This window comes from Pygoscelis adeliae, unplaced genomic scaffold, assembly GCF_000699105.1.
Source record: "Pygoscelis adeliae isolate BGI_AS28 unplaced genomic scaffold, ASM69910v1 Scaffold13, whole genome shotgun sequence".
Lineage (NCBI taxonomy): Eukaryota > Metazoa > Chordata > Aves > Sphenisciformes > Spheniscidae > Pygoscelis > Pygoscelis adeliae.
In genome coordinates, this window is record NW_008824499.1 from 1,587,981 (window position 1) to 1,614,314 (window position 26,334).

Below are 26,334 nucleotides of genomic sequence, written 5' to 3' on the forward strand. Positions count from 1 at the left end.
GTGCCCCCCAGCCCCATCCGGGGTACCCCACCCCATCCAGCATGCTGCGGTTGTCCAGGGTATCCCGGAGGGTTGGGGTCCCCCAGCCTCCTGTAGGGTTCCCCTGCTTGGCCACGGCACCACAGCCTTGTCCAGGGCATCCTGGGTTACCCCAGCTGGTTCAGGGTTTGACAGCCTCTTCCAGGGAGCCGCAGCTCTCCGGGCTCATCCAGGGCACCCCGACTTGCCCAGGGTACCACCATCCTCTTCCTCCATCCATCGGGTTTGGACTGTGGGCTCAGGTAGTGCAAGCTCATGGCTGATCCGGCTGACGCCATTCTGGTCTCGGCACCACAGGAGAGCCATTCATCCACTTTTCCCACAGGGAGGTGAAGGTCCGGTGGTGCTGCAGGGTTATTTGTTGCAAAGACTTCGGCCGGGTTGGATCAGGCCTTGCTCCGCAGGGGCAGAGGAGGAGGGTCTTCAGAGTGGAAGATGAAGGTGATAGTGCGTCCAGAGCATCCCTGTGCTTGAGTACCACCAGGCATCGATGCATTTTTAGCATTCAGAAGTGCCATGGGAGTTGAATTTTGCTTTGTCATGCAAAAGTTAAAAATAGTTGCACTTAATTCAGCACTTAAGCATTTCATCCTGCTTTTGTGCTTACTTCTCGGCCAGGAAGAGCCTTCTTATGGGGATGTGCCAGTTTTTATTAACAGCGCTTTGCCTTTCAGTACTGCCGCCTCCTCTCTTTGGCCTCTCAACTTTGTTGTTATTCCACAGACCCCAAAGCTCAGAGACATGCCAGCAGCCAGGGAAGCACAGGTTTTGGGTGGGGATGCAGACCTGGAGTCTGCTCCCTGCCTCCTCGGAAACCTGTTATACGACTTAAGGCTGACACTGTCACTTCTGTCATCTCTAGGCATGGAGCGGTCAAGAACGAGGACACCTTCAAGACCTCCCCGTTTCATTTTGATCTGTGGTTCTACTTCACACTGCAGAACTGGGTGCTGGACTTTGGGCGTCCCATTGCAATGGTGAGTGTGGCAGAGGCAGGCCTGCTGCTTTGCCTGCAGTCGGCTTATTTAGGGTGGAGGACAGGGGGGCAGAGCTGTTGTGGTCCTCTGTAGACCCATGGGCTGTTTTCTACACCAAAGGGACGCCCTTGAGGAGCTGTCCCTGCAATGAGAACCGCTGCGATGTACTTGTGTGAGTAACTGGTACCAAGCGTGTTGCTCCAGTCACGGGGAAGGTATCTGGGAAACTTGTTCCATGTCATCTATCCCACAACTTTATGTTTTCATAACAAAAGTTATCTGGAGAGGTTCCTACTGCCCTTCCCCATACCTTGCCTGTATCTCTGGAGCTTGGGACTTCTGCTCTCCAAATAATGCAGGGCAGAAGTGGCCATTACCCTCAAAAGTAATTTTTTTACTGCTGGCATCTGCACAGGGCAGAGCGTTCACGGAGATCTACTGCTGCAGGACTCCCGAATGCCTTTCTCGCTCGCTTGGCCACACAACTTCACAGCATCGGCTTTGGGCAGCACTGCAGGAGTTGAACAGCTGAGATGTAAATACGCTGTGCGTTTAGCACCCGCTTCCAGATTGCACTTTTAGGGATGCTTACTGCAAGAAGAGCTGCCCAACTTCGTTACTAACAGCTACATGAAGTCAAGCTGACAATTAGCAAGCAGCAGCAGTCCAAAGCAAGGATTTTCTCTCTCCCTGTCTTTCAGCCAGTGACAGGGCTGTAAGCGTGAGCTGGGTGGCGAGGATATACTGATGTGCCTTTTTCCCCCCTCCTCAGATAATCCTACCTTTGGAGTGGTTTCCTCTAAACAAACCGAGTGCTGGAGATTATTTCCACATGGCTTACAATGTTATCACACCATTTCTTCTGCTAAAGGTAAACCTTGGGGTGCAGGTGTTACACTTTTTTTAATATTACCGGTTGTAAAAAAAGGGCAAACAATGTTTTGTAAAGGCTAAGAGTTTGTTAGGAACTTGTTGAACAAATGTTGGTTATTCACAAACTCCTGCAAGTGAGCCGGCCCTACTGTACGTTAGAGGTTTGCCCCTCCAGAAAGAATTTGTGATGCCACCTTCTAAAGAGCAAGGCAGTGACTATCTTAATACAACTCAATTTCCTGCATATACAAAGCAAATGGCTTCCCCTGGGAACTCCAGATTCAGGAGGAGTCAGAGCCCTTCTCCCTGGCTGAGCCAAAGCGTATTTTTAAGACAACATCCGTCCGTGACTTAAAAGACCTTATGAGACAGCTGGAGCTACAGCAGATTTTCTAAATTGTTCAGAGCTTAATTACATTTGCTCTTCGACATTAGAATTGTATCTTTAGCTTGAATTTATCTTGCTTCAACTGCCAGCCACTGGATCGTGTAAACCATTTATGAGGTTAAAGACTGTTGTATCATTAGAAATCTTCTTATATTAAATACTTAGCAGCCAGAAGATACAAGAAAGCAATTATAAATATATTTTAACCTTCATTAGCTAGAAATTGAATTATGTAAATGATTCCCTCTCTAATGAGTCTGTCTGGGAGATTTTAAATGCCGGTGTGGCCAAAAAGGAATATTCGGGATCCGGTCCTTTGGGGGATATGAAAGCTCTGAAGTTCGGTCTGACCCACCACAGTCTGACACAGCTGATTTCTGTAGGCTGGGTACTCATCAGATGAAAATTTGCTGTCTTGGACCTCCCTGGCAGCACAGAAAAAATGCATTTGTTATTCAGGGTACATTTCTTTTGCCCAGTGTTCCCTCGAAGGACACGTCCCACCGTCCTTTTCCATCAGACAAGAGTTTTCCTGGACCTTTTGCTCTCCTCGTCCTCTCTGACTCCTCTGACGTTCATACAGCAGTTACAGAGAAAGGGAAAGTTAAGCCTCAAAATTAAATACAAATAAGAAGCTTTTCATTGTTTGTGAAGGGCTGCAAAGCTGATTTGGCAGCAGGGAGATGGGAGGCAGAGGTGGCCCCAGCTGATCCTTGGGCTGGGCTGATGCGTCCCCCCCTGACCCATCGTTCCTGAGGCCAGCCTGGCGTCCCACCCAAAGCCTGAACAGCTTGAGCTAGGATTTACGTCTTTCAAGGTCTTCCCCGCTTTGCAAGCTGAGCGGGGACCTCCTTTCTGGAGAGAAGCACCAGGCTCCCCGCCAGCCTCACGTGCCTGCCTCCACCCAGACCTAAGCAGACCACGAGATGGTACAGGGAGAGCTCATCACTAAAGCTGGTGTTCAAAAGGTTGCCTCAACCGGTTTTGCTGGTAATTAGGTATTTCTAGATACGGGTTTAAATGCAGCTTCCTCTTCAGAAGCAAATAGAGAGAGAGGTGAGTCCGAGTCCATTAGGAAGAAAGAAAAAAAAAAAAACCCAAACAGTTCAACAAGAGTCCTCCGAAAATCATCCAGCGGAGAATTATAAAGGAGCAAGTGTCTCTTAGTCAGGGGAGTGAAGTGCGTATGCTCAGCTGGAGTGCTGCTGGAGGCTCTCCCTGCCACTGGAGGGCACAGCCAGCCTTGCAGATCCGCTCAGCAGAGGAACTAGAGAAAGCAGCTGCCTTTTTGTTACTCATTAATCGGTTTTGATCACATCTGGTGAAGAAATTGCTTTGAGTACTGTATTGGAAGTACAGTGATCACTGATTCGGTCTAAGCATTGACTCAGGTTAAGGGTGCTGCTTTGCAGAAAGGTTTAACAAGGGCAAAAAATGTGGTTTTATTGTTGTAAACAGGGATAAAGTGTGTACTCAAACCTGAAAGCCACATAGGCTAGTGGAAACGTGTCTGGGATGCGTTTAGGAAAGCAGCTGCAATCAGGGAAGTTTGTTCTGGTGCAGTCGCACCGCTTTCGCCAGGGGGATGCCTGTTTTCCCTGGCAGGGTGCCAGCCATCGCAGGCAGCAGCTCACACCCGCTACGGCAGCACAACCTGCAGCTTTCTGCAAGCCCCTGCTCGGGTTTAGATGATTTTTGCAAAGCACCGTAAAGTCAGAGAGGGCAGAACTTGTCGCATGTCTCTGCTGGTACCTCCTCGCTGTTCAACATGTTTCTGTGTTTTTAGCTCATCGAGAGATCCCCCAAGACCTTACCGAGATCAATGGTCTACGTCAGCATCATCATGTTTGTCATGGGAGCCAGCATCCACTTGGTCGGAGACTCTGTAAACCATCGCCTGATTTTCAGTGGCTACCAGCACCATCTGTCTGTAAGAGAGAATCCCATCATCAAGAACCTGAAGCCAGAGACACTGGTAAAGAGGCTGTGTTTTATACAAGCACTTAAAAAAAATAATTAATTGCTTATTCTTATTTAATAGCATCCTGTTTCCTCTGCCCTTTTAAATCTCTTTTCGTTGCATTGCAGATTGATTCCTTTGAGCTGCTGTACTACTACGATGAATATTTAGGTCATTCAATGTGGTAAGCAATTTACAGTCTATCTAGCGGCCTCAGAACGTAATGCAAGGAAGGGCAGATCTGATCTCATGATAGCTTAATATGTAAAAAAATAAAACGCAGCTGATGAGAGCTGGCCGGGGATAATGTTCTCACAGCCAGTGTGATTACAGTGGATCTCTTCCTTGGAAAATCACCCGTTCCCCCTAGTTTTGTCTCTCAGTGATATTTCTAGGATGTGACAGTTGTTTGACAGCTGTCGGGGCCAGAGGAACAGCTCGGCCACCTTCCACAGGATACCCAGGTGAAGAAACAAGTTACAGCGTAGGTCTAGGGGCTCCGCAGACTCCTTGGCTGTCACCACCCACATTTTTGCTCCTCTGGAAGTTGACCCCGAAACAACCTGACTCTGCCTGGTCTCTCTAGCCCTTTGCTCACTCCCCTCCTTTACTGTGCATCTGTTTAGTGACACACACCCCCCGGTGAGAGGGAAGTTTTGCTTGCGTAGCCACATCAGTGCCACCCAGTAACAGAGACATTTGGTCACGGTGGTCCAGGGAGCTCTGTTAGGGTCTGATTTCAGCGCTGTCATCACCCCAAGCTGACCCTAGAAATGCTTGTTCCAGCTGGATAGTGTGCTTCATCCAGCGTGGCTGCACTTGCTGACCCAGGGGCAGGTAATGTTGGTAGTGCCCGCAGGCTGCGGCAGGTCTCATCTGCACCCTCGCACACGCGTGAGCAGCACCCAGTGCTGCAGACGTGTCCTGCTGCTCTGCCTGCGCCAATGACCCCAGAAAGGACCGTCTGGCCCTTTATCCGCTGCCAGATAATCCTGAGACCTCTCTGAGCGTGGACAGAAATCTCTCCCCCATCAGGCTTTCCCGGTTTATTTGCTGTTCCTTGAGTGCTCTGAAGCAAGCAAATCCTATTCTTTTAAATAAAAAAGGGCTCTGTTAGGTTGTTGAAATCCTGGTCCACATCCTGCTTTCCTGCAGTTCAGCTTTGAACACAACACAACGCTCTTAAACAGCCTCTTAGAGTCTGGGAGTGTAACAAATGCAATTGTTTGACGAAGCACTTGAGCCCAGCGTTTGACCTAATCAGCGAACTTGGGCTTTTCCTGCGAGAGCCCCAGAAGTCTCATTATCTGCAGGAGCACTCGGTGCAGCCAGGACATACAATAGCCCTGCACCAGGCACCGCCAGCCCTTCATCTGCCATATGGACACAGCGGTAATCTCGTAGCAAGAGCTGTGACGCTGGCAGAGAGGCGATGCCCTGACTAGCACCGAGGGACCCCACGGAGCAGGACTCTGTATCCCAGTTACCCACTGCTTCACCTGCCCGAGTACGTGTGGCCGGAGCAGGCTGGGTGGCCTCCGCTTCTGCTCTTTCACCAAATTAATTCACGGGCTCAGCATAGGAATGGCCTATGTGCATGGCTTGGATTTGGCGGGGGTTTAAACACTTTCCAAGGTCACATCACCGATCAGTGTGTTGTTCCTGTTTGCAGGTACATCCCTTTTTTCCTGATACTGTTTATATATTTCACCGGCTGCTTCACGCCTGTTGAAGAGGAGAGCAGGATGCCAGTGCCTGCCTTGCTTCTGATGGGGCCCAGTAGCCTTTATTACTGGTAAGTGGCTTCTGTCTGCTCTGGGTGGGCGAGGGACGAAGAGGGAGTGTCACAGGCAACCCTAGGGAGTACCGCAGGCAGCAGCTCTCCATTCCCCAGGGCAGAACTTGCAGCTTCTGCTCTGCAGGTCTGGAAAATCAAATCAAATCTGGTTGAAATTTGCAGCTGCTTTAGCCTTTGCAAGTTGGGACAACTTCAGGGTCACTCATCAGCACTCCTGCCCCTGCTTGGGGTGTTTCTTCAACCACACTGTCAGTCATACCGTTATTGCTGGAGCTCCAGCTTCCAGCCTCCGTGGTACTTGCTGTCTGCCCCCCTTCAAAGGCTGCCGTTCACTGCGCTGTTAGACAGTTCCTCGACGATTTTGGGATGGTCACCCGGTGCCTGCAGCGCATCCCCCTGCTCTCAGGTTGTTGGTGGCAATAGGGATGCTCTCACCAGTTGTCCAGGGATTTTACACATCCAGGCTGCCTTTGTGATGCTCAGATGCTGCCTCCTCAGCTCGCCCTGTGGGTCCAAATAGCCTTTTGAGAGAGGTCTTATTTATTTCCCATTTTCATTAGCCTCATCTTCCCAAATGGTTTCCCTGATGGCAGCCAAACAACTTTTCATTCATCTTCAGAGATGATGTTCTCTTGCCCGTGGCTTTGCCCCCTGCTGAGACTGTTTTTATACAGTAAATTAATTTTTGATAGTCAAAATCATCAGGAAGATTTGGTCAGTTCCCAGTTACCCCACTGCACTTCCTTTAAATATATCAGTGTGAATCTCTGCAGTTCATGTGCTAGCGATTTAAGAACCAGGGAGTGTAATTTCTCCTTCCCCCAGCTAACACCCATTCAGGGCTGGCCACTGCCAGACACAGCACAGTGGATTTTTGGACTAAATGAGCACAACATCCACAGGTGGGAGCCAGAGTCTGGCTTTGGTTCTGCCTTTAAGCATCCCATTCACAAACCGAGCCCAGCACCTTTGATATCCCATACTGGGCACACATTTCTTTACCCGTTCTCTTAATGAAGCCTATAGCTCAGTTGTTAAATTACTGATAAGAAACATGAAAACAAATCACAGCTTAAAAGCTGGCAGTAGAAAGCAGCACAACTTCGTTTGTCTGGATGTAGAGCAGGAGAAGGGGGAGACGTTCACCCCAGGTAAAGCTGGAAGTGCTGGGGGTTGCTCAGTGCTTTCTCCTGGGGGGCACTAACGGGTGTTTTTGCTTTGTAGGTATCTCGTGACGGAGGGTCAGATTTTCATCCTCTACATTTTCACTTTCTTTGCCATGATGGCTTTAGTGATGCACCAGAAACGCAAAGGACTGGTCCTGGACAGCAATGGGCTTTTTCTCTTCTACTCCTTCATCATAACGCTGGTCCTCATTGCTGTTTGGGTGGTTTGGCTGTGGGATGACAAAATTCTCAGGAAGAAGTACCCTGGTGTGATCTATATCCCCGAGCCGTGGGCATTTTACACCCTGCACATGAACAACCTCCATGCAGCAAAAGAAAGTTTATAGGTTTTGATATTTTAGAGTGATTTGAAGGAAAAAAAAATCTAGTTTTTCTAATGTAGATGTATTTCAAATAAATTCCTGACCAATATTAGCTGGAAGACTTATCGTATGTTAACTAGACCTAGCTAGGGAGGGGGTGTTCGAACAAAAGGGAAACATAGTCTTTGTGACTTAACACTTTAAAGCCAGGGTCGTGGCAGGGGTGTCTCCCCTGGCTTTGCACCGGCCCACCCTCGCAATTGCACAACGCAGTTCCACACTGGACTTTTTTGGGTGCTTACGGGGACAGCACCAACTCCCTCCCGTATCGGAGCAGGGGCGCAGCATCCCAGCCCCACAGTGGTCCCTGCCACTGGTGAATCCACACACCACCATCACCGCCCCAGAGAGCATCCCAGCCTTTAGCGGGAGCAGTTTGCCAGGAAGTCGAAGCACTCTCGCCCGCCCTGTGTCTTGGCAGAGAGAGATGTATCCATTCCTCCCAGCTGATGAAACACGCCCTACCTTTATCTGCTCGATGGCTCTGCTCGGCCATGCCTCCCCGGGGAGCCCTCCCAGGGTCCCGGCCATCAGCACTGGGTTTAAGCCCTTGCTGCTGAGCGCAGGGGCGATGCAAGAAGGGCCTGGCTGGCGGAGGAGGCAGAAGGGCCAATTCCCCATGAAGGCAGCCTGAAAAAAGCATCGGGGGGGTGAGCTCCAGCCTCGGCACCACTCGCGTGGGGTCTACACCACCGGTGGCTTCTGCTCCCGCTCACCACTTCTCCAGCTTCAGGTGATGGAGTTGAGCTGCAACTCCAGCTGCATCCCTGTGATGGTCTATGTTCTATAAAATTCGTATTAGAGTCCTGTGTGACAGAATCCCAGTGAGAGAAGAAAAAAAGCTATTAGTGAAACATACTGAATAAAAACACTTGGTAAAAGCTGAGTGACTCATGTTGCTTCCTGAAGCAGCTCTGTTCTTTGAAGGGAGAATCTTTAAGCCATGAGATTTAAGGACCCTGAACGTGTCATTGTAACAGAGCAGGGTCTACCCTGGGAAGGGTCCGGTCCATGCTATAGTCGTCACTATGGCCACTAAATATTTTGTTCTTGGGTCTGGATCTCCACCACAGCCTGGCATCAGGTACTTCGTCCCCCCGCACATGTGCTAGCCCTGCCTGCACAGCCGCTGAGTTTCTTTTTGGGATACTTCAAGCACCGGCAGATCCGGAGAGGCAGAGCATCACCTGTCCCGCACCCAGGAGCGCCCAGCTGAGCTGCTGGCTCAGCTCTTTTTGTAGGAGACAGGATGGGACAAAATTGTAGATGCATGTATAATACTTGCTCCCTCAGCATCATTTCCTCGGCATCGCTCTTCTGAGTTCCTGTCGAGGGCTGCAACAAGACTTGGCAGTCCTGGAGGCTGTTTGCTCCCAAGCAGATTAGCTAAATAAATGCTAATAAATAAAAACTCAGGCAATGGGGAGCTTTTTAAACCATCTCAAAAATGCCTTCTCCTCTCAGCCTGTCTGCAATGTCCCAGCTCCTCCATGTTTGCAGCGGGCACATCTAAACCCCCCTTCCCCTGCAAACCCACCGAGCAGGGCACAGCAACATTGCCAGCGATGCCCAACACCCTGCACCGAGCTCAGCCAGGACACGCAAAGCCCGAATTAACTCCTCCTGCCCACCAGCAAAGCCCCTCCAGCAGTGAACTGCAAAGCTGTAAATCCCCCCAACACCCTTCCCCAGTGGCCTCAGTAGATATCAAGGCTGTATTTGTTTCCCAGCAGCTAAGCTTGGTGCGAGGTGTGCAGCTATTTGAGATTGTCAAACCTTTTGTGCTCAACCAGCTCATCTCGATCCAATCCGACCCCAAACATCCTTAAACCCTGACCAAGGGAAGCTCTCCCCCAACTCCTCCTGACAGCATCGCTGATGGGGTCCCGTCCGGAGTCCCAAGGCTTCAGGCAGGCTGGGGAGAGCCCTTCTGCCCACAGCGCGTGAACAGGAGCCGTGCTGGCAGCAGGATCCAGCCCCGGCAGGGATCAGGTCTCGTAGCCATAGCAGCGGGGTATTTATTACAGCCCGGCCGCACTCCACCCTGGGCTGGCGGACTTTAGCCCTTAATCGAATAGAAAAAGTAGCAGCAGACACCTCTGATCCCGACAGCCAGCGTAAAGCACAAGGAGGGCCCCCAAAATAATGGTGAGTGAAGCGTTTCGGCTGATACAAAACTGCTCCCCCTGCTCCCCCCATCCAGATTTTAAAGCTGCTTTATTATTTTTCTTGTCTCTCTCCTTCCCCGCTTCATGCTACAGGCAAAATTTCTGTCTCAGGATCAAATTAACGGTATGTACAGTTTTGTTCTTTTTTTGTTTCTTATTATTAGCAAGATCAGCTTAACAAATTTATAGCTAACAGCATTTCCCCCAAAAGGGTCTCAGTCTGGGCTTGTGCTCCCCCACTTGCCCTCCTCCCAGCTCTCAAGGGGATCTGCTCCCTCTGAAAGCAGAGAAACCTCCCTGATTTCGTTAAAACAGCACTAGGCACCGGCAGGGAGCCAAAACCACCTGCAGAGCCACACACTGGGTCGCACCAAGACTGGCAGTTAAGCAGCGACTGCCCAGCCCCATAAACACAGCCCTGGCTGAGCTAGCAGGGACCAGGAGAAATTTCAGGTGACAATTTGCAGTACTGGAGCCTGGCAAGGCTTCGTGTATGATGGGAGCGAAGGTGAAGGAGGAAGAGGAAGAAGGAGAAGGTGCAGGAGGTACAAATCCTCGTTGTGAGGCACCGGGGCTCTCCCTGGTAAAGGGGACCCCTGCCTCAGATGGGAACAAGGAAGGGTTTGCTACAAGAACGGCAGAAGAAAGCTGAAATAAGAGTATTATTGGAAATCTGTTAATCTGCAGTGCCCTTGGGCTCAGCAGCTCTGCAGGACTGCTGCAGGGGAGGAGGCAGCCAGGGGAGGGGGAGGCCACAGCACCCATGGGGGCACCCTGCACTTACGCCTGCAATAAGGTCTAGGGACAGAGAGGATGAGGAGGGGGGTGGAGGATGATCACACCAAAATAGGCTGATTTTTATTTCCCGGGCTGCTCTGCAGACAGGACTGTCCCTATGCAGCACAACTTGCCCATTAGCGTTGAGTGTGACAAAGAGCGGAGCCTGCCACTGCGCTGGGAGCAGAATGGGAAGGGAGGATGAGAGATGGCAGCCTTATCTAGGTCAGCTGCAACCCTTATTTATTTATTTGAAAACTGCAAAGCCAGTGTTTGAGGGGGAAGGGTAGAGGGCGAGCAGGCAGGCGAGGACTGCGAGGAGAAGCGAGGGAGGGGAGACGCTGCAGTGGATGGCAGCAGGACAGGCAGAGGCTCTCCTCTGCTAGACTCAGGCAGCTGGCAGCACTTAGACTGTCAAATGCGACATTATCAGTTCTTTTGTCTTTTACTAAAATCCAGCCGCTGGCAGGCCGAGGCAGGGGCAAGTGCCAGACCCTGCACAGACCATGGCAGGGACCAAACCAGCATCCTCCATCGCTCCTTAAGGCTCATTCCTTTAGCATCCTCTCCTACCGCCCATGAAGGCAGAGAAAAGTACTTTTTAACAGTATTCTACATATTTGGAAGCCTGACTCCAATTTCAGACTTGTTTAATTAGGCTGAAGGACCCCAATTAGCTCAACTATTCACAAGCCTGGACTTTAATTGCCCTTGGCACTTTACCCCGGGTCCTCCCCCACTGTCCATCATCTTTCCTTGAAACGAGACACCCCGAACCAGACACAATATCCCCGCTGGAACCCTACCAACACCGCCCAACCGGGCAACGGGAGAAGAAACATCACTGGTAGATCAATGTAATCTTACATGGCATAACAGAGTTTTGGTTTTTAATTAGAGTTCAAGGAATGTTTTTCCCTGTACGACAAGAAACAAAAAGGCAAGATAAAAGCCTCCGACCTGATGACAGTGATGCGGTGCCTGGGAGCCAGCCCAACACCAGGAGAGGTGCAGAGACACCTGCACTTGCACAAGATCGGTAAGCAAAGTGCAGCGGTAGCACGTGAATAAAACACACTGGATTACAGTTGGAGAAATTCAGCTTTTCTGTGGTCAGGAGACTACATGCAAAGACAAGGAGGCTGCCTGGAGCCCAGTAAGTAATACTCACTCTCAGGTGAAACAGCCCAGGCAATGCAGCATAACCAAGAGCAGTCACCAAAACCTGGTCTGATGTGCTAGATAGTGAACAAAGTCAATCCAGCACACAGATTAAAATAGTGCCATTAAAAAAGAAAAGCTTCAATAGCAGCGGGAGGCATACATATTGATTACGGATTTTGAGGCTGGGAAACCGTCCAGTCCAACCAGCAGAGGTAGAAGAGCACAGAAAGATATTAATCTGCAGATATGTATGAATAAATTCAAAGCACAGCCAGACCAAAGAAGAATCATGAGATAAAGTGGGCTGGATTAAAAATTCTGGATACGAGGTTTCAGAGCACAAGTCTAGCAAAGCTATAAATGGGTCTTCGGGCCAGGAGAGAGCCCCCAGCAGTGGTCCACCCTGGTCCAGACCAGAGTCAGGCAAAAAAGAAAAGGTGCCCCAGGAAGGGGAACTAGGGGGGAGCAGAGCAGGATGCTTAGGTCTGGATCCAGACTACAAAACTGAGCCATTCCTAAAGAATCTGCTCTTATTTTTCCAGACAGAAACGCAGAGCTGGATTTCTCCACTTTCCTGAATATGATGTACAGGCAAATGAAGCAAGAGGAACCCGAGAGTGAAATCCTCACGGCCTTGTCCATGATAGACAGGCAGAAGAGAGGCATTATCACTGTTTCGGAGCTGAGAGCCAAACTTACAAGACTAGGAGAAAAGCTTTCCGAGGAAGAAGGTATTTTGCAACTCAAAGATGTATCAAATGCTCCCCATCTTCTTATTTCCTTCCTAATTTTCCTCTGTAGTCAAATCTGGGATCAGGCGCTTCCAGCTGGGAAGCCAGGAAGGACCTGTGCCAGCAGGAGATCACGCTGGTGCTCCCCTTGTTGGGGGGAGAAAGGATGTCCCACCATCACGCCCGATACGTGCAGTGCACCAGGGCATCGTGCCTTGCCATCGTGTCCCCAGGTCCACTCCACCAGCACCAGTCTCTTCCTTGCCACAGCCATACGATGAGCTTGTGCCTTCGTTTAAAATACTTTGCCCATGTAAACCAGAGCCCCCAGCTGAGCCCAGACACGCACACAGAGTGGGGAGCGCTCCCAGAGCCGAGCAGAGCACAGTAGCAACGTCAGCTCCCTGCGGCTAATTAGACACGTGATGGTGAGCTCCCCTCGCTGTTGTCAGCCTTCACGCGCACCACGATCGCTAAGCAGAGATTCTGTGCCTTGCAGAAGAGGTAAGCCGGCTGCCCGTTAACAGAGACACCTTTTCCCTTCCTTGTTTCCTGAATGACGATTTTTCACCCTGAGATGCTTCGCTGTATTTATAAAGCGAGCATCTGTCCCACAAAGGGCCCTGGGAGAGCGCCCGTCCCCCCAGCCGCAGGGATGCTGTAAGGAGCACACAGGACACTGGCAGTTTCCCCAAAAGTGCTGCTGCGGTGAGCTCTGTGGCCAGCACAATTTGGAAGAGAGAGGGGGACTTTTTAATTAAGATTCTTTTTAAAAAAAGAAAAAAACCGTCCGGTTTGTCAGAAGTTTGCCTGCCCGTCCCCCCAGCCACAGGGATGCTGTAAGGAGCACACAGGACACTGGCAGTTTCCCCAAAAGTGCTGCTGCGGTGAGCTCTGTGGCCAGCACAATTTGGAAGAGAGAGGGGGACTTTTTAATTAAGATTCTTTTTAAAAAAAGAAAAAAACCGTCCGGTTTGTCAGAAGTTTGCCTCCAAGGGGCACGATAGCAGGGAATTTCCAGGAAGCTGAAAATTATCAAAACCTTTTACACAGCTGATTTTGCCCTAGGCATTTTATGTATTTATATAAACTTTTTAAATGCATGCCCCACTTTTCCAGCTTTCCCAGGCTGCAGGAGGGGGCCCAGGCCTGCAGGAAGGCAGGGCAGCGCCCTGCACACCCCTCTGCCTGTCAGCCCTGGCGACGGGGTGTCCTGTCCCCTCCTTGCTCCAAACCACGTCACCTGTGGCTTCTTCTCCAGCTCTCGCAGAGCTCTCACCCCTCCGACCCCACTGCAGAGACTGAGCTCTGGAGCTTGCACATTAATGCTCCATCTTTGGCAGAGAGCAAGTAGAAAAACCCATCAATGGTTTGATACAAGCAAGGAGTGAGTTTTTTCAGGGTTATGGGGTTTGTACAGACCCCATTAGGCTCCTCAGGGGTACAAGAACTGTCCTTTCTAATGCTAAAGTAGAATTTAGATTTAAATCAGAGCAAGGTTGGTCAGTCCAGTCGCCATCACCAGCTTCACAAGTGATACACCAACAACGCACGTCTTCTGAGTGTTTTCTTCAGTTGTTTAACTGGAATAATAGTTTATGCAGCTATTTACATCTGAAAACACTTTCAGAGCTATTATGAGAGCCAAACAGTGAGGACATGGAGACATTAACCCTAATTAAAGGCATCCTAGCAAGAACTGCTGTTATATAAAGAAGATTTGGGGAGTGCAGGGGGATTCCCCATTACTTTGTGAGTAGATGGACAGCCCATACGCCAACTTGTAACAAGGCACTATAGATCCTAATGTAGCAAGCGATGCTTCTTCTCAACAAGAAATTCCCCCTTTGGCTTGACACACTGAACTCCAGCTCGCTAAGCTGCTATAAATATTTTATGCCGAACAGACTCAATTTCATTAGCATCTGCGATTGTTCCGTAACTACTGGTACGTACCTTCATTTACAGTGGCTCCAAAAAAGCTTTAACTTCATTTTAATTTAATGTACTTTTACCAAATGAGAACCGACACATTTTTCTTCTGTGTTATTTTAAATGTTCTGGAAAGAATTATTTTTTGAATTTACGTCCTTATAAGCATTTGATTACCATCAGGGTATTCTTTCTGAAAAAAGGATTAGATGTCCTGGAAAGAAAGAACTGTTACTTACCTTACAGTAACAGCAGTTCTCACAATAGCCCCTCATTTACCCCACACCGCAACCAGATCCTGCCAGCAGCAGCTTCCACGGGGGCTGCGCTTGCCCCCTTTATATACACTGATACCTGACTGCAAACAGAGGGGCAGAGGGGAAAACAGTGTCTCATCCTGTACCCGCATGAACAGCAGTGAGAGGAAACAGGTTATGCTGCTCATAGAGACCTTCCGCAACTATTTACAGTAAAACAGCTTTTTTCCCCCCTAAACCTCCCCTCCTCCCATGACCTTCCCCCTGGATTTCACAACTGGCAACTGCAAAGCTATTATTCTGTGCTCCGGTACGAGTACTCGGAGTCTTATTTAAACAACCACAGCTTGTTCAGCCTGAACAGCCGTTCTGGTAACCTCAGCCAAGTAGCTCACGAGTGAAAACGCAGACCAGCCTCCGCCGACCTGCCCTCACCATTTCAGAAAGGGAGAGCACTCGAGCACTGCCCCAGCCAGGTGACTCCAGCCCACACTGGCATGAGATTATGGAGGACTCGTAATCAGCGCATGGCCATGTATAATCCATCTGTTTCAAAGGTCTATCAACAGGCTCTAAACACCTAGAAGGTGTCCTGCTAACAAAATATCAAACAAGAAATGCAGGTCCACAACCCAACAGCTTCCTCTCTGACAAAGTGCCTGCCACGATCCTGTTCACACGCTGCTGGCCCAAAGAAAAATGGCAACACACTTGTGAACAACACAAGTTGCTCCTCAACATCAGCAAGCAAAAGCCTCTTCTGGACTTTTATTAGACACCTTATTGAAGGAAATTGCTGCCCAAAACATGATCAAATAAAAGCTGCTGGGATTCTCTGATGTTTGTTTTAGCACCCACCCACTATATGTTATGGGTAAAGTAAACAAGCAAGGGAATTCGCCTCCTCTTATCCAAAGGAATATGGCATCTAATTCCCAGTAGCAGCTTCATTCAGCAACATTTAACATTACTTTTCTATGTGTCATTTCTTACGTACTTCTATTTTATTGCCATTATTTGACAGGAAAAAATACCTTTTAATGGTTTAGCCTGTACAGAAGAGAACATTTTAAGTTAGATAACTGCTGTCACTGCCAAGGCATTGCCAAAGCTAGAATGAAAAGCAGGTGCCAACTGCACGGTTACCATTTCTTTAGAAGTATTTTCAGCGAGAGCCTTAGAGCCCCAGCTGAGAAGGTATTCTTCGCTTTCAAACACTAAAGGCCCACCGATATTAACAAGCGTCACACAAATCTACTTAAAGTTGGGCACATAATCTGCATGAGCGCCTAGTTTTGTCTAAATTGAATAGGGACAGGTTGGCTATTCAAGCCAAATAAGCCACTCCTACACCAAGAGCAATTAAAAGCTGGTTTGGATTGAGTTTGTGGATTTTTTCTATGTGGAACTCAAAGAGATGGACATCTCTACTCCAGAAAGTTAGACATTGAAATCAAAAATCAAAGCACTAACTGATGCTAGTTTAAAACTACAATCTGAATGGCACCTCCAACTGATTCCAGAAGTTATTACTTCTAACAAAAATTATTTGAAAACCCAAATCCTGCATTGCTCTTCTTTTGAAGATCACAACATCCCTAATATATGCCACTCAAACTTACATTTTCTTTCACTTTCTTTCAGTTGATGACCTGCTAAAAAAAGCCAAAGTTGGACCAAATGGAACAATAAAATACGAAGAATTTGTCCGCATCATTTGTCTTCCTACAGTCGACTACTAAAGTTCAAAACAAGATTTGATAAGAGCAGGACCTGAAACTTTTTTTACTTCAATTTTTCCTAGTTACTACTTGGACTCAGGAATCATCATTTGCCTTTAAAAATCCTTATTTTGACGTCATAATAGTGCTTACACTTACCCAGGTTCCCACCCCATTTCTGGAGAAATGTTGTCACAAAATATGAGCTGTTATTTAAATAAACTGAATATAACATTCCCTTGTGTAACATGTGTCATGCTTAAAAAAAACAACTCTTATTTTAAAAATGCCTTTAAGTCTACAGATTGCAGCATAAATGATAACTTGTAGTTAAGGTCTCACAGTGACTGTGTTCCAAGAAGTCAGCAACACCCATAACCATTCGCTGTTTCCACGCACCCGTGCCCAGACACAGTTCTTTATGTAGAAGCAGATTCCTCGGGAAGCTTGATTATGTCATGATGGTGGTAAATGTAGTGTAGCTATGCACAGCTCCCCGGTATTCCTTGGATCCATGGTATGATCCGGTAACTCCCAACCAGATGTTCCCCTGTCACGAAGTTGTCAAGTTAACAGCCCCACTTGGGGGGTGACCGCGTCCCTGTGGACTATCCAGAGCGACAGGAGACAGGCAGCCGGCAATTGTCCCAACTCCCCCAGTCAGTGATGCTCACCGGCTGCAGAGGACAACTCCCAGTCTCCAAGCACAGGAATGGTCTATGATCACTGTCTCATTCCTCCCCATCTTTCGCTCCTCCAACATACAAGATCTCTGTATTGTTGTGCTTCTGTCACATTATTTATTAAGGTGCAGTATCTTGCAACGTCAAGTCTCTGTGCAGTTAAGCTGCCCCTGCATTCTGAGGCAACACACTGAAAATGCTGTGCTTGGTAAATGTATCTGTCACCAAGTTCTGGGCTAGCTGCCCAGAACATACTCTTAGAGACAGCCTGGCAGGGAAAAACAGGGGCCATGAAAATTCAGCTTCTCTACAACAGGAAAAAAACACCCCATCTCTCTAGGCTGCTTAAAACCAACGTGACCCAGAGCAGTCGTTATTGATCTTACCCACCTACATCTTGGCAGCCTTAGCTGAGGTCCTCAGACTGCTATGAAATCAATATACAGCAGATTCTCTCTGGAGTCAACTGGAAATTTGCAGAGACCATCTTTGCACAGTCACAGCACAAGCAGCAACCTGTGAAGTACGCTGGAAGAACACACGCTCCTGCCGGGTCTGCTGCAGCTTCTACCCACGGGAGCCCCCTTCCCCTCCCCCTTCAGCTTCCCCTCCTTCCACCCGTGCCTCTCCTTCCTTTTTTTAATTCTGAATCTTTATCACCGAAGCAACTAACTCGCTCTTTGCTCAATTTGTGAAATGACGAGCAGTAAAATCATTACAGCCATTGCAGATACGATGCATTCATCCCCTACTGAGGCACTGAGCGCAGCCTCAACACCGCAGACTAAGGCTACCACCAAAACCATCACACATCACTGCAACACTTGGAATCAGCCGGGACTGTAACTAGCACAAACTTGGTTAGAAACTGAAGAAACAAAGCATGAGCCAATCTTAAACCTTCCAAACCAGTAACAGTGTCTCTAGAAGGGTAAGGTAGGGATTATTCTTGTGGAATATTATGTAAAAAAGCACAAAAGATTAAATGATGTGCTGAATGCTACACAAGAAATGCAAGCGGATCCAGCATGTATCTTTCAGACAAATGGCAGTTTTGTGCCCAGCCTCCCCTGATTCAGAGCCAAGCTACAGCGCCTGCGGTTCTCACAAGACAGCAGTCCCAGACTAACCCAGTAAGCTCAGACTTGGATCCTGACATGCCAAGATACTAACCAAAGGCCCTCTGAACAGCAAAGGATCATGCTTCAAGGGGAAATAAACCGCTCAATGTAAAACTGACATACCTTGTTATACCTGTCTACCTTATCCCTCAATTCTTATATTAGCTCTTCCTACAGATAGAAAACAAAACAAAAAAACCCTTGTTTCTCTGAAAATTAGAGAGTTACAAGCAGCTCTACGCTCAGATAACAATCCAGAAAAACATGATACAGTGAAAGAGAGATAGGATTCACTAGAAAAAACCAAGAACAGGTTCCAAATAACAGCAAAAGACAGGATTTCCTTTGTAACTCTCTTCCCACTGTTCACAGTTAATTTCAATGTTTGGACAAAAACCCACCTACCTTGATGCTGAGCCTTTGAGCACTAGTGCCTTTTGGAGGTCTGCCCACAGCATGGAGTTCGGTTTCTGCCCACCGGAGCTGTTCCAGACCTTTGCTACAGCAGTACCAGCGATGAAGGCAAGCAAAAGCCTCGGTTGCTTTGAGCATAATTAGCTTATGGAACAAGGAGTTCATTTAGAAGCATTTGTTTCCAATATGCATCAATAGCCAAATTACAAATGATCCAATACACAGCTTAATTCTTCCCTATTGACCAGAACAGTTGATTAACAAATCCTTTCAGCTGCAGACAATACAAAAGCTTGTACGTCATGGGGATTGATCAGCTCAAAATCACTTTGGATTACTCCAGAATGCATCTGTATCATAACAGGCGGTTACTACCCTCTCTGGGTGGGTAAACATTACCCAAATAAAAGCTAGCAAAAAGGAACTGCGCTTCACACACACACTCACAAAACAAAGCAGCATTGTTAGAGCTTGGAGAGAAAAGTGTGAGACGCTCCATGCCACGAAACATTCAGAAGCAAAGCTTTCCTGTTCAAAAGGACCTTCGCAACTCTTGAGTTCACAGAAAACACCCTGCCCCCCCATTTTTTTTTCCCCCCTCAGGAAACACAACATAACTGAATGCTTTTTATTACATCTAAAGATTTCTACATAAACAGGTAACATTCAATAGGTAAACCATTTTTTTTTTCCAATGCATATAATAAATATTTTCACTTGGTACTTTTATACAAACTGACATCGGTCTACTATACATTTTTAAAAGCCATTTACTGGTTTGGCATGCCATATGGAAACTAAGAGAAAGTTTTAAGGCAATGAATGACAGATTTAAATTCATGGAATTAATGGTATTTTTAATATTCTGCTTATATACATTTTTCCCTTTGTTAATTAAAACAATTAACAGCAGCACTTTCGGGGACCACCAGCAATTTTCCCTTGTTAGAAATCTAAGCTCTGTTAAAAAGTAAAAGAAAGAAAGAAAGAAAGAAAAAAACAGTTATACTGACAAAACAAAGTCCTTTCTATTAAAAATGTGCTTAAAACCCTGAAGTGTTAAACTGCAACGAAGAATTAATTTTCAAAATGTTCTCCTCACAGTCCTTAGCTCTGCATTGGGAGGCAGGTCCAAGAGAGTCCAATGAGAATCTATCAGTCATCCTGCCCTTGAAAGGCTTATTGAATCCTTGCCATGGAGAGGAAGGGGCAAGCCTGGAATTGCTGTCAGGTCTATCCTTATGGAAGTGCTACAAAGTTTTCAACGCACGGCATAGGTTATAGTTCAGCGCAGTTTTTCATCTTCTAAAGGATGCATCAGTAACGCCCTCAAGAGCGATTCAAAGCCACTTCCACCCTGCTATTCAAACAGCCACGTACTCATATCCGTGTGTGTATGCACATAAACACACACAGCACTATACGTAACACAGACACACGTGCACATGTGCGCACACCCCACTCCTCCAGTGGAAGAATTTGAGGACAAGAGACCACTAGTCAAAGGATCACAGAAACTCCGCAATCTGCAGCGAACGGAGCAGTACCGCAAGCCAGGCCACCCTGGGTTGCTTTACTGCATCTTTGATAATATGCGAACTAATGGAGATTGAGTTTTGGAGTGACATTTGCAGGGAACTTGTCGAGAACTCAGACTGAGACTTCTACCAAGCAATGTTAACTGTGGTCAGAGGCACAGAGAATTATCAACTATAAAGAACACCCTAGCATGAAACAAATACTCACAAAGCATATGGGATTAATACCACAAAGGAGGACTTCAGAACACTTCTGTCCCTTCTTTGTAGAGCAATGAGGTTAAAAAATGACAGCGGTGAACTGAACGGCCTTCCTTCCCTTCAGGGTAACTTGTGAGGAAATGGAAGACGTCATCAGCTGACCTCACTTTCCAAAAGCTAAGACAGGCATAAAGATGCCAGATTCTGTGTTGCCACACACTCACCACATTTAATTTTGTATCTGAATTAACAAGATTTTAATACCATTGTCAAAAGTGACATAAGCTGCTCTTCAGGTCATCTTTAACAATACAGTCAATGGAAATGCTGCCACAATCGTCGGTAAAACAGCCACAAGCTCTCCCGAATTTCTCTTAGGTGTTTCAGAAGCTGGGGACACACACGCTCCCAGTTACACTGATGGCAGTCGTACTCCAGATTTACAAACGGTATTATAGCAAAGCATATGCTCTGAAGTTACCAGGTTAGTATTCATGACTAAAATGTATGAGATATATTCCTAGTGTAGGTTTAATCACTTCAAAATCAGACTGAGTTTAAAAAATAAGTATTTCCCATTTTCTATCCTTTTATTTATTTTTTAACTGACATTTAATAAATTATAAAATTGGTGTATGGTGAAATATATATATCAGCCAGATATGTATGAAATACACATGCATGGGAAAAACTATTTAACTCACTTTTAACTCACACACACAGATCTATAAATACATATATACACACACATATACATATAAACACAAACATTTGTTTTCAAAATTCAAGTCAACTATTTAGTGGCAGAGGGATGCTGTAAAAACACTAAAAACGATTTTGATGCCACATAATGTGAACCTTTCAAATAACCATACGACTGATCATACAGCAATACCTAATGCTACTTGGATTAAAGATTTTTTTTTCTTTTTTCCTTTTTTTCTTTTTTTTTTCTTTTTTAATCAATGCAAGATTTTGAGACAACTTCATAGGCAAAAGGTGGCCCTTGTCAATGCTCAAAGCAACTAGCTGCAATCAACAGTTTTGGACATTAAAAATTCAGACAAGAATCTGCTAATTTTAGTATTCCTTACTCTCTCTTCCTGATAAACTTGTTACCTGCACTTTCAACCAGTTATAAAAATATTTTTCACATCAGAGGAAATATTTACTCTCTCTGACATGGACTTTGGGACACAAGAGAATCACCTCCTTCTCTCCCCCTTCTCTTAAAGAATCTCCTGAAAAACTGCATTCCAGCTATTTACACATTTCACTCTTTAATAAGAATGGATCAGCCCAAATGACCCACCAGTTCTAAAAAAAGATTTTCCTATGTCATACAGAACTTAAAAAAAAAAAGAGAGAGAGAAAAGAAACCAGGAAGTAAGTATGGCTCAAAGTTCCAACATAAGCGTACTGAAAAATCAGGGAAATCAAAACAATTACATGTCCAAAAAGAGAAAACTGAATTTTGAAACCTGCTACCCTAAGAGACTTCAATAGGTAGCAATATGTTTGAGTACACGGGCTACAGGGTGGGGCTTTTTAATTGGGTTGGTTTTTGGTTTAAGAGACTCACATTGAACATTTAATATTAATTTTGATGAACGTGAACGCAGAAGACAGTGTACCAAGACCATTATCAGCTGCACAAACCATGCAATAGTGTGTTGGTATTTGTATTTTCTTCCTTTTGTTGACAAGTTCACTTTTAAGCAGAAATTTGATCTACTGCAGCTAAAAGTAGGTTTCTCCAGACAGAATAAGATAGGCCTCAATTCAATAGGCCATTTATACACGCATGGCTAACTTTAAAGCACAAGCAGTTCCACAAATTTAAAACTGACACATGCTTAATATTTTGCTGATTAGGATCTTACGTTATTTTTAAATGATTTCATAGTAAGTTCTTAGAAACAAAACCCTACAGTCCAATGTGTCAACGCTTTATTCAGGGCTAGATTCTATAAAAATTCTCTGTCTTGTCCCACATAAGCACAGCCAAGTAAATCCTCAGCCTGAAATTTTATTGAGTCTGGCCCTCAAGAATAATTGGTGCACTAATGAGCTTGCAACATGCTTGATTAAAGCATGGAATTAAAAAAAAAAATCATCTGAATAGAGGGTCACACAGAACCAGAAATGACAAAAAAATCCCAAAAAACCAAACCCACTTCTGAAAGGCTATGTCCTGCAAACAAGAGGGGATGCTGTGGAACAGTTTGGGTAGGGTTTATTCTACTTTAAGCATAATAAAATCTGCTCTAAATATGGGATGGGGAATTAGATTCCACCAAAGGTAAATGTCTCCAAGAGGAGAAAAAAAAAACTTTAAAAGTTCAGCTCCTTTCTTGTTTATGTTACTGTGGAGAAAATAATGCCATTTGGGTCCAAACTATGGGGAAAAAAAGTAACTTACGTGACAAATGCACAGGTGTAAAATCTTCAACATCCATAAAAATGAACCGAAGCTCCTTGTTTTTGTTATTTTTTGTTTGTTTTGTGGTTTTTTTTTTCCTTATTTTTACCAGCGAGGCCATCTTAGGTTTATATACAAAAGTAAAACTGAAAATATACTTTTGTTCTCTGTACACATAAATTTTTTTCCCTAAAAAAGGAAAAAAACTCGTCTATGTTTCTAACATAAAGTAAAACCAAGCACAAAGATTTCCTCTGACGAGTTCATTTGCTCCAAAAATCAGTCCAATGAAATAATGTCTGGTATGATACCAAAGATAGACGCCGTGTCCGTGCCGCTCCTACTTGCAACTGGATGACCATGATTCTCTCGCAGGCTGTTGGAGGAAACAAGACTGCTGTTACTGCCACTATTGCTACCATTTGTGGCTGGCAGAGAACTGCTTCCTCCTGCATTTAGCTGATCGAGAAACATCTGAGATGAAGTGTATGGGAAAAAACGAGAGTGTAAGAGTTCTTGATCATCTGATGCAGAAACTGCCGCAGCTGCAGCGGCAAGAAGGGATGTGTTGTAATGCTGGGGGGAAAAACAACATTTTCAAGTTACATTTCAGACACCATAGTTTTGATTCAGACCAGCACAAAAGAAGGTATGTGTAAGCTAATGCTCTGACAGCTTCTGGATTTCACACCAGCTCGTCTACTCAACCTTCCTGTAAGGTAAGTGGACCGATGCAGTGAACTTTTACCTCTGCAGCCCCTGATTTCTGAAGCCAAAAGAAATTGGAAATACTAGTATTAGTAAGAGCAAACACTAGAAAGGTAACAGTATCGCAAGACACCCAAAACAGTAAGAAACAGCACTCTTTTACCTCTTCAAAAAATTCCTTGGTGGAAAAATCCCCCCAAATTCAAAGAAACATTTTGCCATCCCTCTCCTCCACTCAAAAGTCACAGACCAACCACAGCTGGTGAAACTACGCGCTAATCACTGTTGGTGGAGGAAAGCATACTTCTGTAAAAATGCATTTAGAAATAGCACGCTTAGTCCCATTAGGTGGCAGCAAGGGCTGTCCCAAGTTACACTCTCTGCTGGGCAGCCCCTGAAATGCAAGAACTTTAAAGCTATCAAGAATCAGATTTTAAATACAATCTCTGTAGGGTAATTTTGCTCTTGGTATTTCTTTCCACTATGATGAAACATCCATGCAGGCTATTCAGCCTTGTTCCCCAAAATTTATGCACTGGTATAATTATGCCATATCAGTACAGCATCAGACTTCTGCACTACTTGTTTCAGAATAATTCTCGTATCTATGTTTTACTGAATATCAAGATAGCCCAAAATTCTACAGCGAACCCAAATTCTACAGCGCAGTTTATGTTCTTAATTATGATATGAAAGTATCCCTCTACATTTAGTGCAATTCTCCTACTTGAGATTGCAGAACAGACATGAAGGGACAAAGGGCAGGTGAACCACCCCAGCCCCCTTCTTTTCTTGGAGACACAGGAAGACAAGCGATCAAGTAGGAGGACTTGCCAACCCAGACTCCTTTTGAGAATGACCTGCTTAGTTTCCAAAACTGGAGGAGCCAGCACCAATCTTGCCCATTTCAGTAAGCACTTACAGAAAGGTGGCAAACATGGTATGAACAGGCACACAGCCTCAGAAAAAACAGAGCTGCCCCGACTCTCCAAATTGTGTAGAGGACTGTCAAGACTTTTGGCCCAGACTGTCAGATGGCCAAAAGTCAGACCTCAGGTCTGAAAAACTAAGGAGGTGGTTGGTGGACCTTCAAGCTATGGCCGAGGGCCATTCCACAATACAATACACAACAGTGGCTGACTGAGCTTAACCCTTGGAAACCAAAATGTTTATCTTTTGCTATGCCTTATCCTACACCCCTATTGAGACAATGCTTATGTTTGGTCACAGTTTCTACATGTGTAAAATAAAGCTGCAGCCTGCCTGCATTTACACCTACATCATACATCTGTTCCTTCCTTGCCTATACATCCATGCTGGCAAGTCCTTCTCAGAAAAGAGTATCTGCCATGTGACTTGATTCTCCTTGACTTACCTGATTGTCTCCTGACAGGAAAGGGAAGAAATCTAAACCTGTAAAAAGGCAAAGAAAACAATTAAGCTTCTCAAAACAAACAAGCACCTCCCCATTTTTCCACCATTTATTTTGAAATAAACCCAGCATAATACTGATGACACTTCAGATTCTCTTCACTACCGGAGCTTGCAAAACATCAGCCTTTTAAAACCTCAAGATATTAACCTAAATTTTATTTTTTTTTTTTAATACCATCTCATCCTCTGTGGATGCAAAATAATATTTTTCACTAATGGATTGTCAAATGACTGCATATTTAAATCCTTTTACAGTAGTTATTATTGCTTGGAGAGCCGTACTTATAGCTACGAGCAGCCAGAAGCTCACCTTGCAAGTCATAAGGCATAGGTGTCATATGGAATGGATGCCTGTAGTCTTGGATAAGTGATGTATTGATGTAGCTGGTGTCAACAGCAGGAAGGCTTGGTGTTCTTGACACAGGAGATGCTTGATGGGGTAAATTTAAAATGCTGGAAGAAACAAAGACTTGTTACAAGCGTAAAATATAGTCTTGGCTTTAATACAAAAAGAACAGCATTTGAAGATTTCTATTGCTGTCCCATGCAGGGTATACCTATTTTCAAATTTAACACAAAGTCAACCTCTCAATATGCATTCTGAACTTTGTGACAGGTGTGCAACAACTCCACTACTAAATTTCAAAGCTTCACTGGAAAGGATCAAGATGCTACAGCACCTCAATGAGTCTTGTAAGGACTGTGAAAGGGAGAGGAGGAAAACATGAGCATCAAATGTTCCCCAAACTTTCTTCTCACAATGTCATTTTATCAGAAAAGTTAATTCAGTCCAAGCCAGACTGCAGCCCAAACAGTTGAAGTCTAGCAAAATTAAAAGCAAAGTAAAGTTCAGTCTCAAACAGTAGAAACTGATGACTCACTATAAATGGTATTGGAATATCTGCTACAAATACACTACAAATACTCCTAAGCCAGGACAAGACAATCCTAAAGGTGTATTGAACCCCCCAAAAAGCTACAAATATGCATAACAACATAACAGATACGCTCTGCAAGGTAATTACAAGCAATGGAAGACAGCCAAAAAGGTCTTGAGGAGTTTTACGTGATCACTGAGTCATTTACACCACTGGAGTAGTAATCAGTTCAACAACAGGATCCTTTCGGTTTAGCCTCAGTTTTCATCGCTGTTTATGTAAACAGGGTGCTATTAACAGCTTGGCTACTTAGGTGTAATCAGGTTATTCTGGCATTCTTTATTACTATGCTACTGGCCGTAATCACCAGCAAAACCCACACACTCCTAGAGCACATCCATGTTTCTCATTGCTCTCTCTCTGTATGTTGCTGCTTTCATACTTCCCTATGGAAGAAAAACATTTCCAAATCTGAAAAAAATACTTCTAAGCCACAATATTTTGCACCATTTTATACTCATTTTCACAAATATGAATCGTAGAATCATAAATAGTTTGGGTTGGAAGGGACCTCTAAAGGTCATCTAGTCCAACCCCCCTG

General features: G+C 45.7%; 3 protein-coding genes across 4 annotated transcripts in view; 2 read left to right on the forward strand and 1 right to left on the reverse strand.

Moving 5' to 3' along the window:
- The first annotated feature begins 294 nt into the window (after nucleotides 1-294).
- Nucleotides 295-8,054, forward strand: CLN6 (ceroid-lipofuscinosis, neuronal 6, late infantile, variant). Its single transcript, XM_009321517.1, has 7 exons — nucleotides 295-368; nucleotides 902-1,016; nucleotides 1,789-1,887; nucleotides 4,064-4,252; nucleotides 4,366-4,421; nucleotides 5,910-6,032; nucleotides 7,260-8,054. The coding sequence occupies exons 1-7, from the start codon at nucleotides 295-297 to the stop codon at nucleotides 7,546-7,548; spliced, it is 945 nt and encodes a 314-aa protein (XP_009319792.1). The 3' UTR covers nucleotides 7,549-8,054.
- Nucleotides 8,055-9,836: 1,782 nt separating this feature from the next.
- On the forward strand, nucleotides 9,837-16,355 carry CALML4 (calmodulin-like 4). The gene is made up of 4 exons (XM_009321518.1): nucleotides 9,837-9,876; nucleotides 11,428-11,568; nucleotides 12,236-12,424; nucleotides 16,258-16,355. The coding sequence occupies exons 1-4, from the start codon at nucleotides 9,837-9,839 to the stop codon at nucleotides 16,353-16,355; spliced, it is 468 nt and encodes a 155-aa protein (XP_009319793.1).
- Nucleotides 16,356-19,169: 2,814 nt separating this feature from the next.
- Nucleotides 19,170-26,334, reverse strand: part of PIAS1 (protein inhibitor of activated STAT, 1) — a 42,132-nt gene continuing 34,967 nt past the window's right edge. The window contains exons 11-13 of one of the 2 annotated variants that reach the window (XM_009321444.1): nucleotides 25,166-25,308; nucleotides 24,797-24,834; nucleotides 19,170-23,089 (exon numbers count right to left, since the gene is read on the reverse strand). In XM_009321444.1, coding sequence (XP_009319719.1) covers nucleotides 23,054-23,089; nucleotides 24,797-24,834; nucleotides 25,166-25,308 — 217 coding nt within the window. In that variant the 3' untranslated portion in view covers nucleotides 19,170-23,053. Of the gene's footprint in view, nucleotides 23,290-24,796; nucleotides 24,835-25,165; nucleotides 25,309-26,334 lie in introns of both variants that reach the window. The other variant, XM_009321443.1, reaches the window with a different exon arrangement.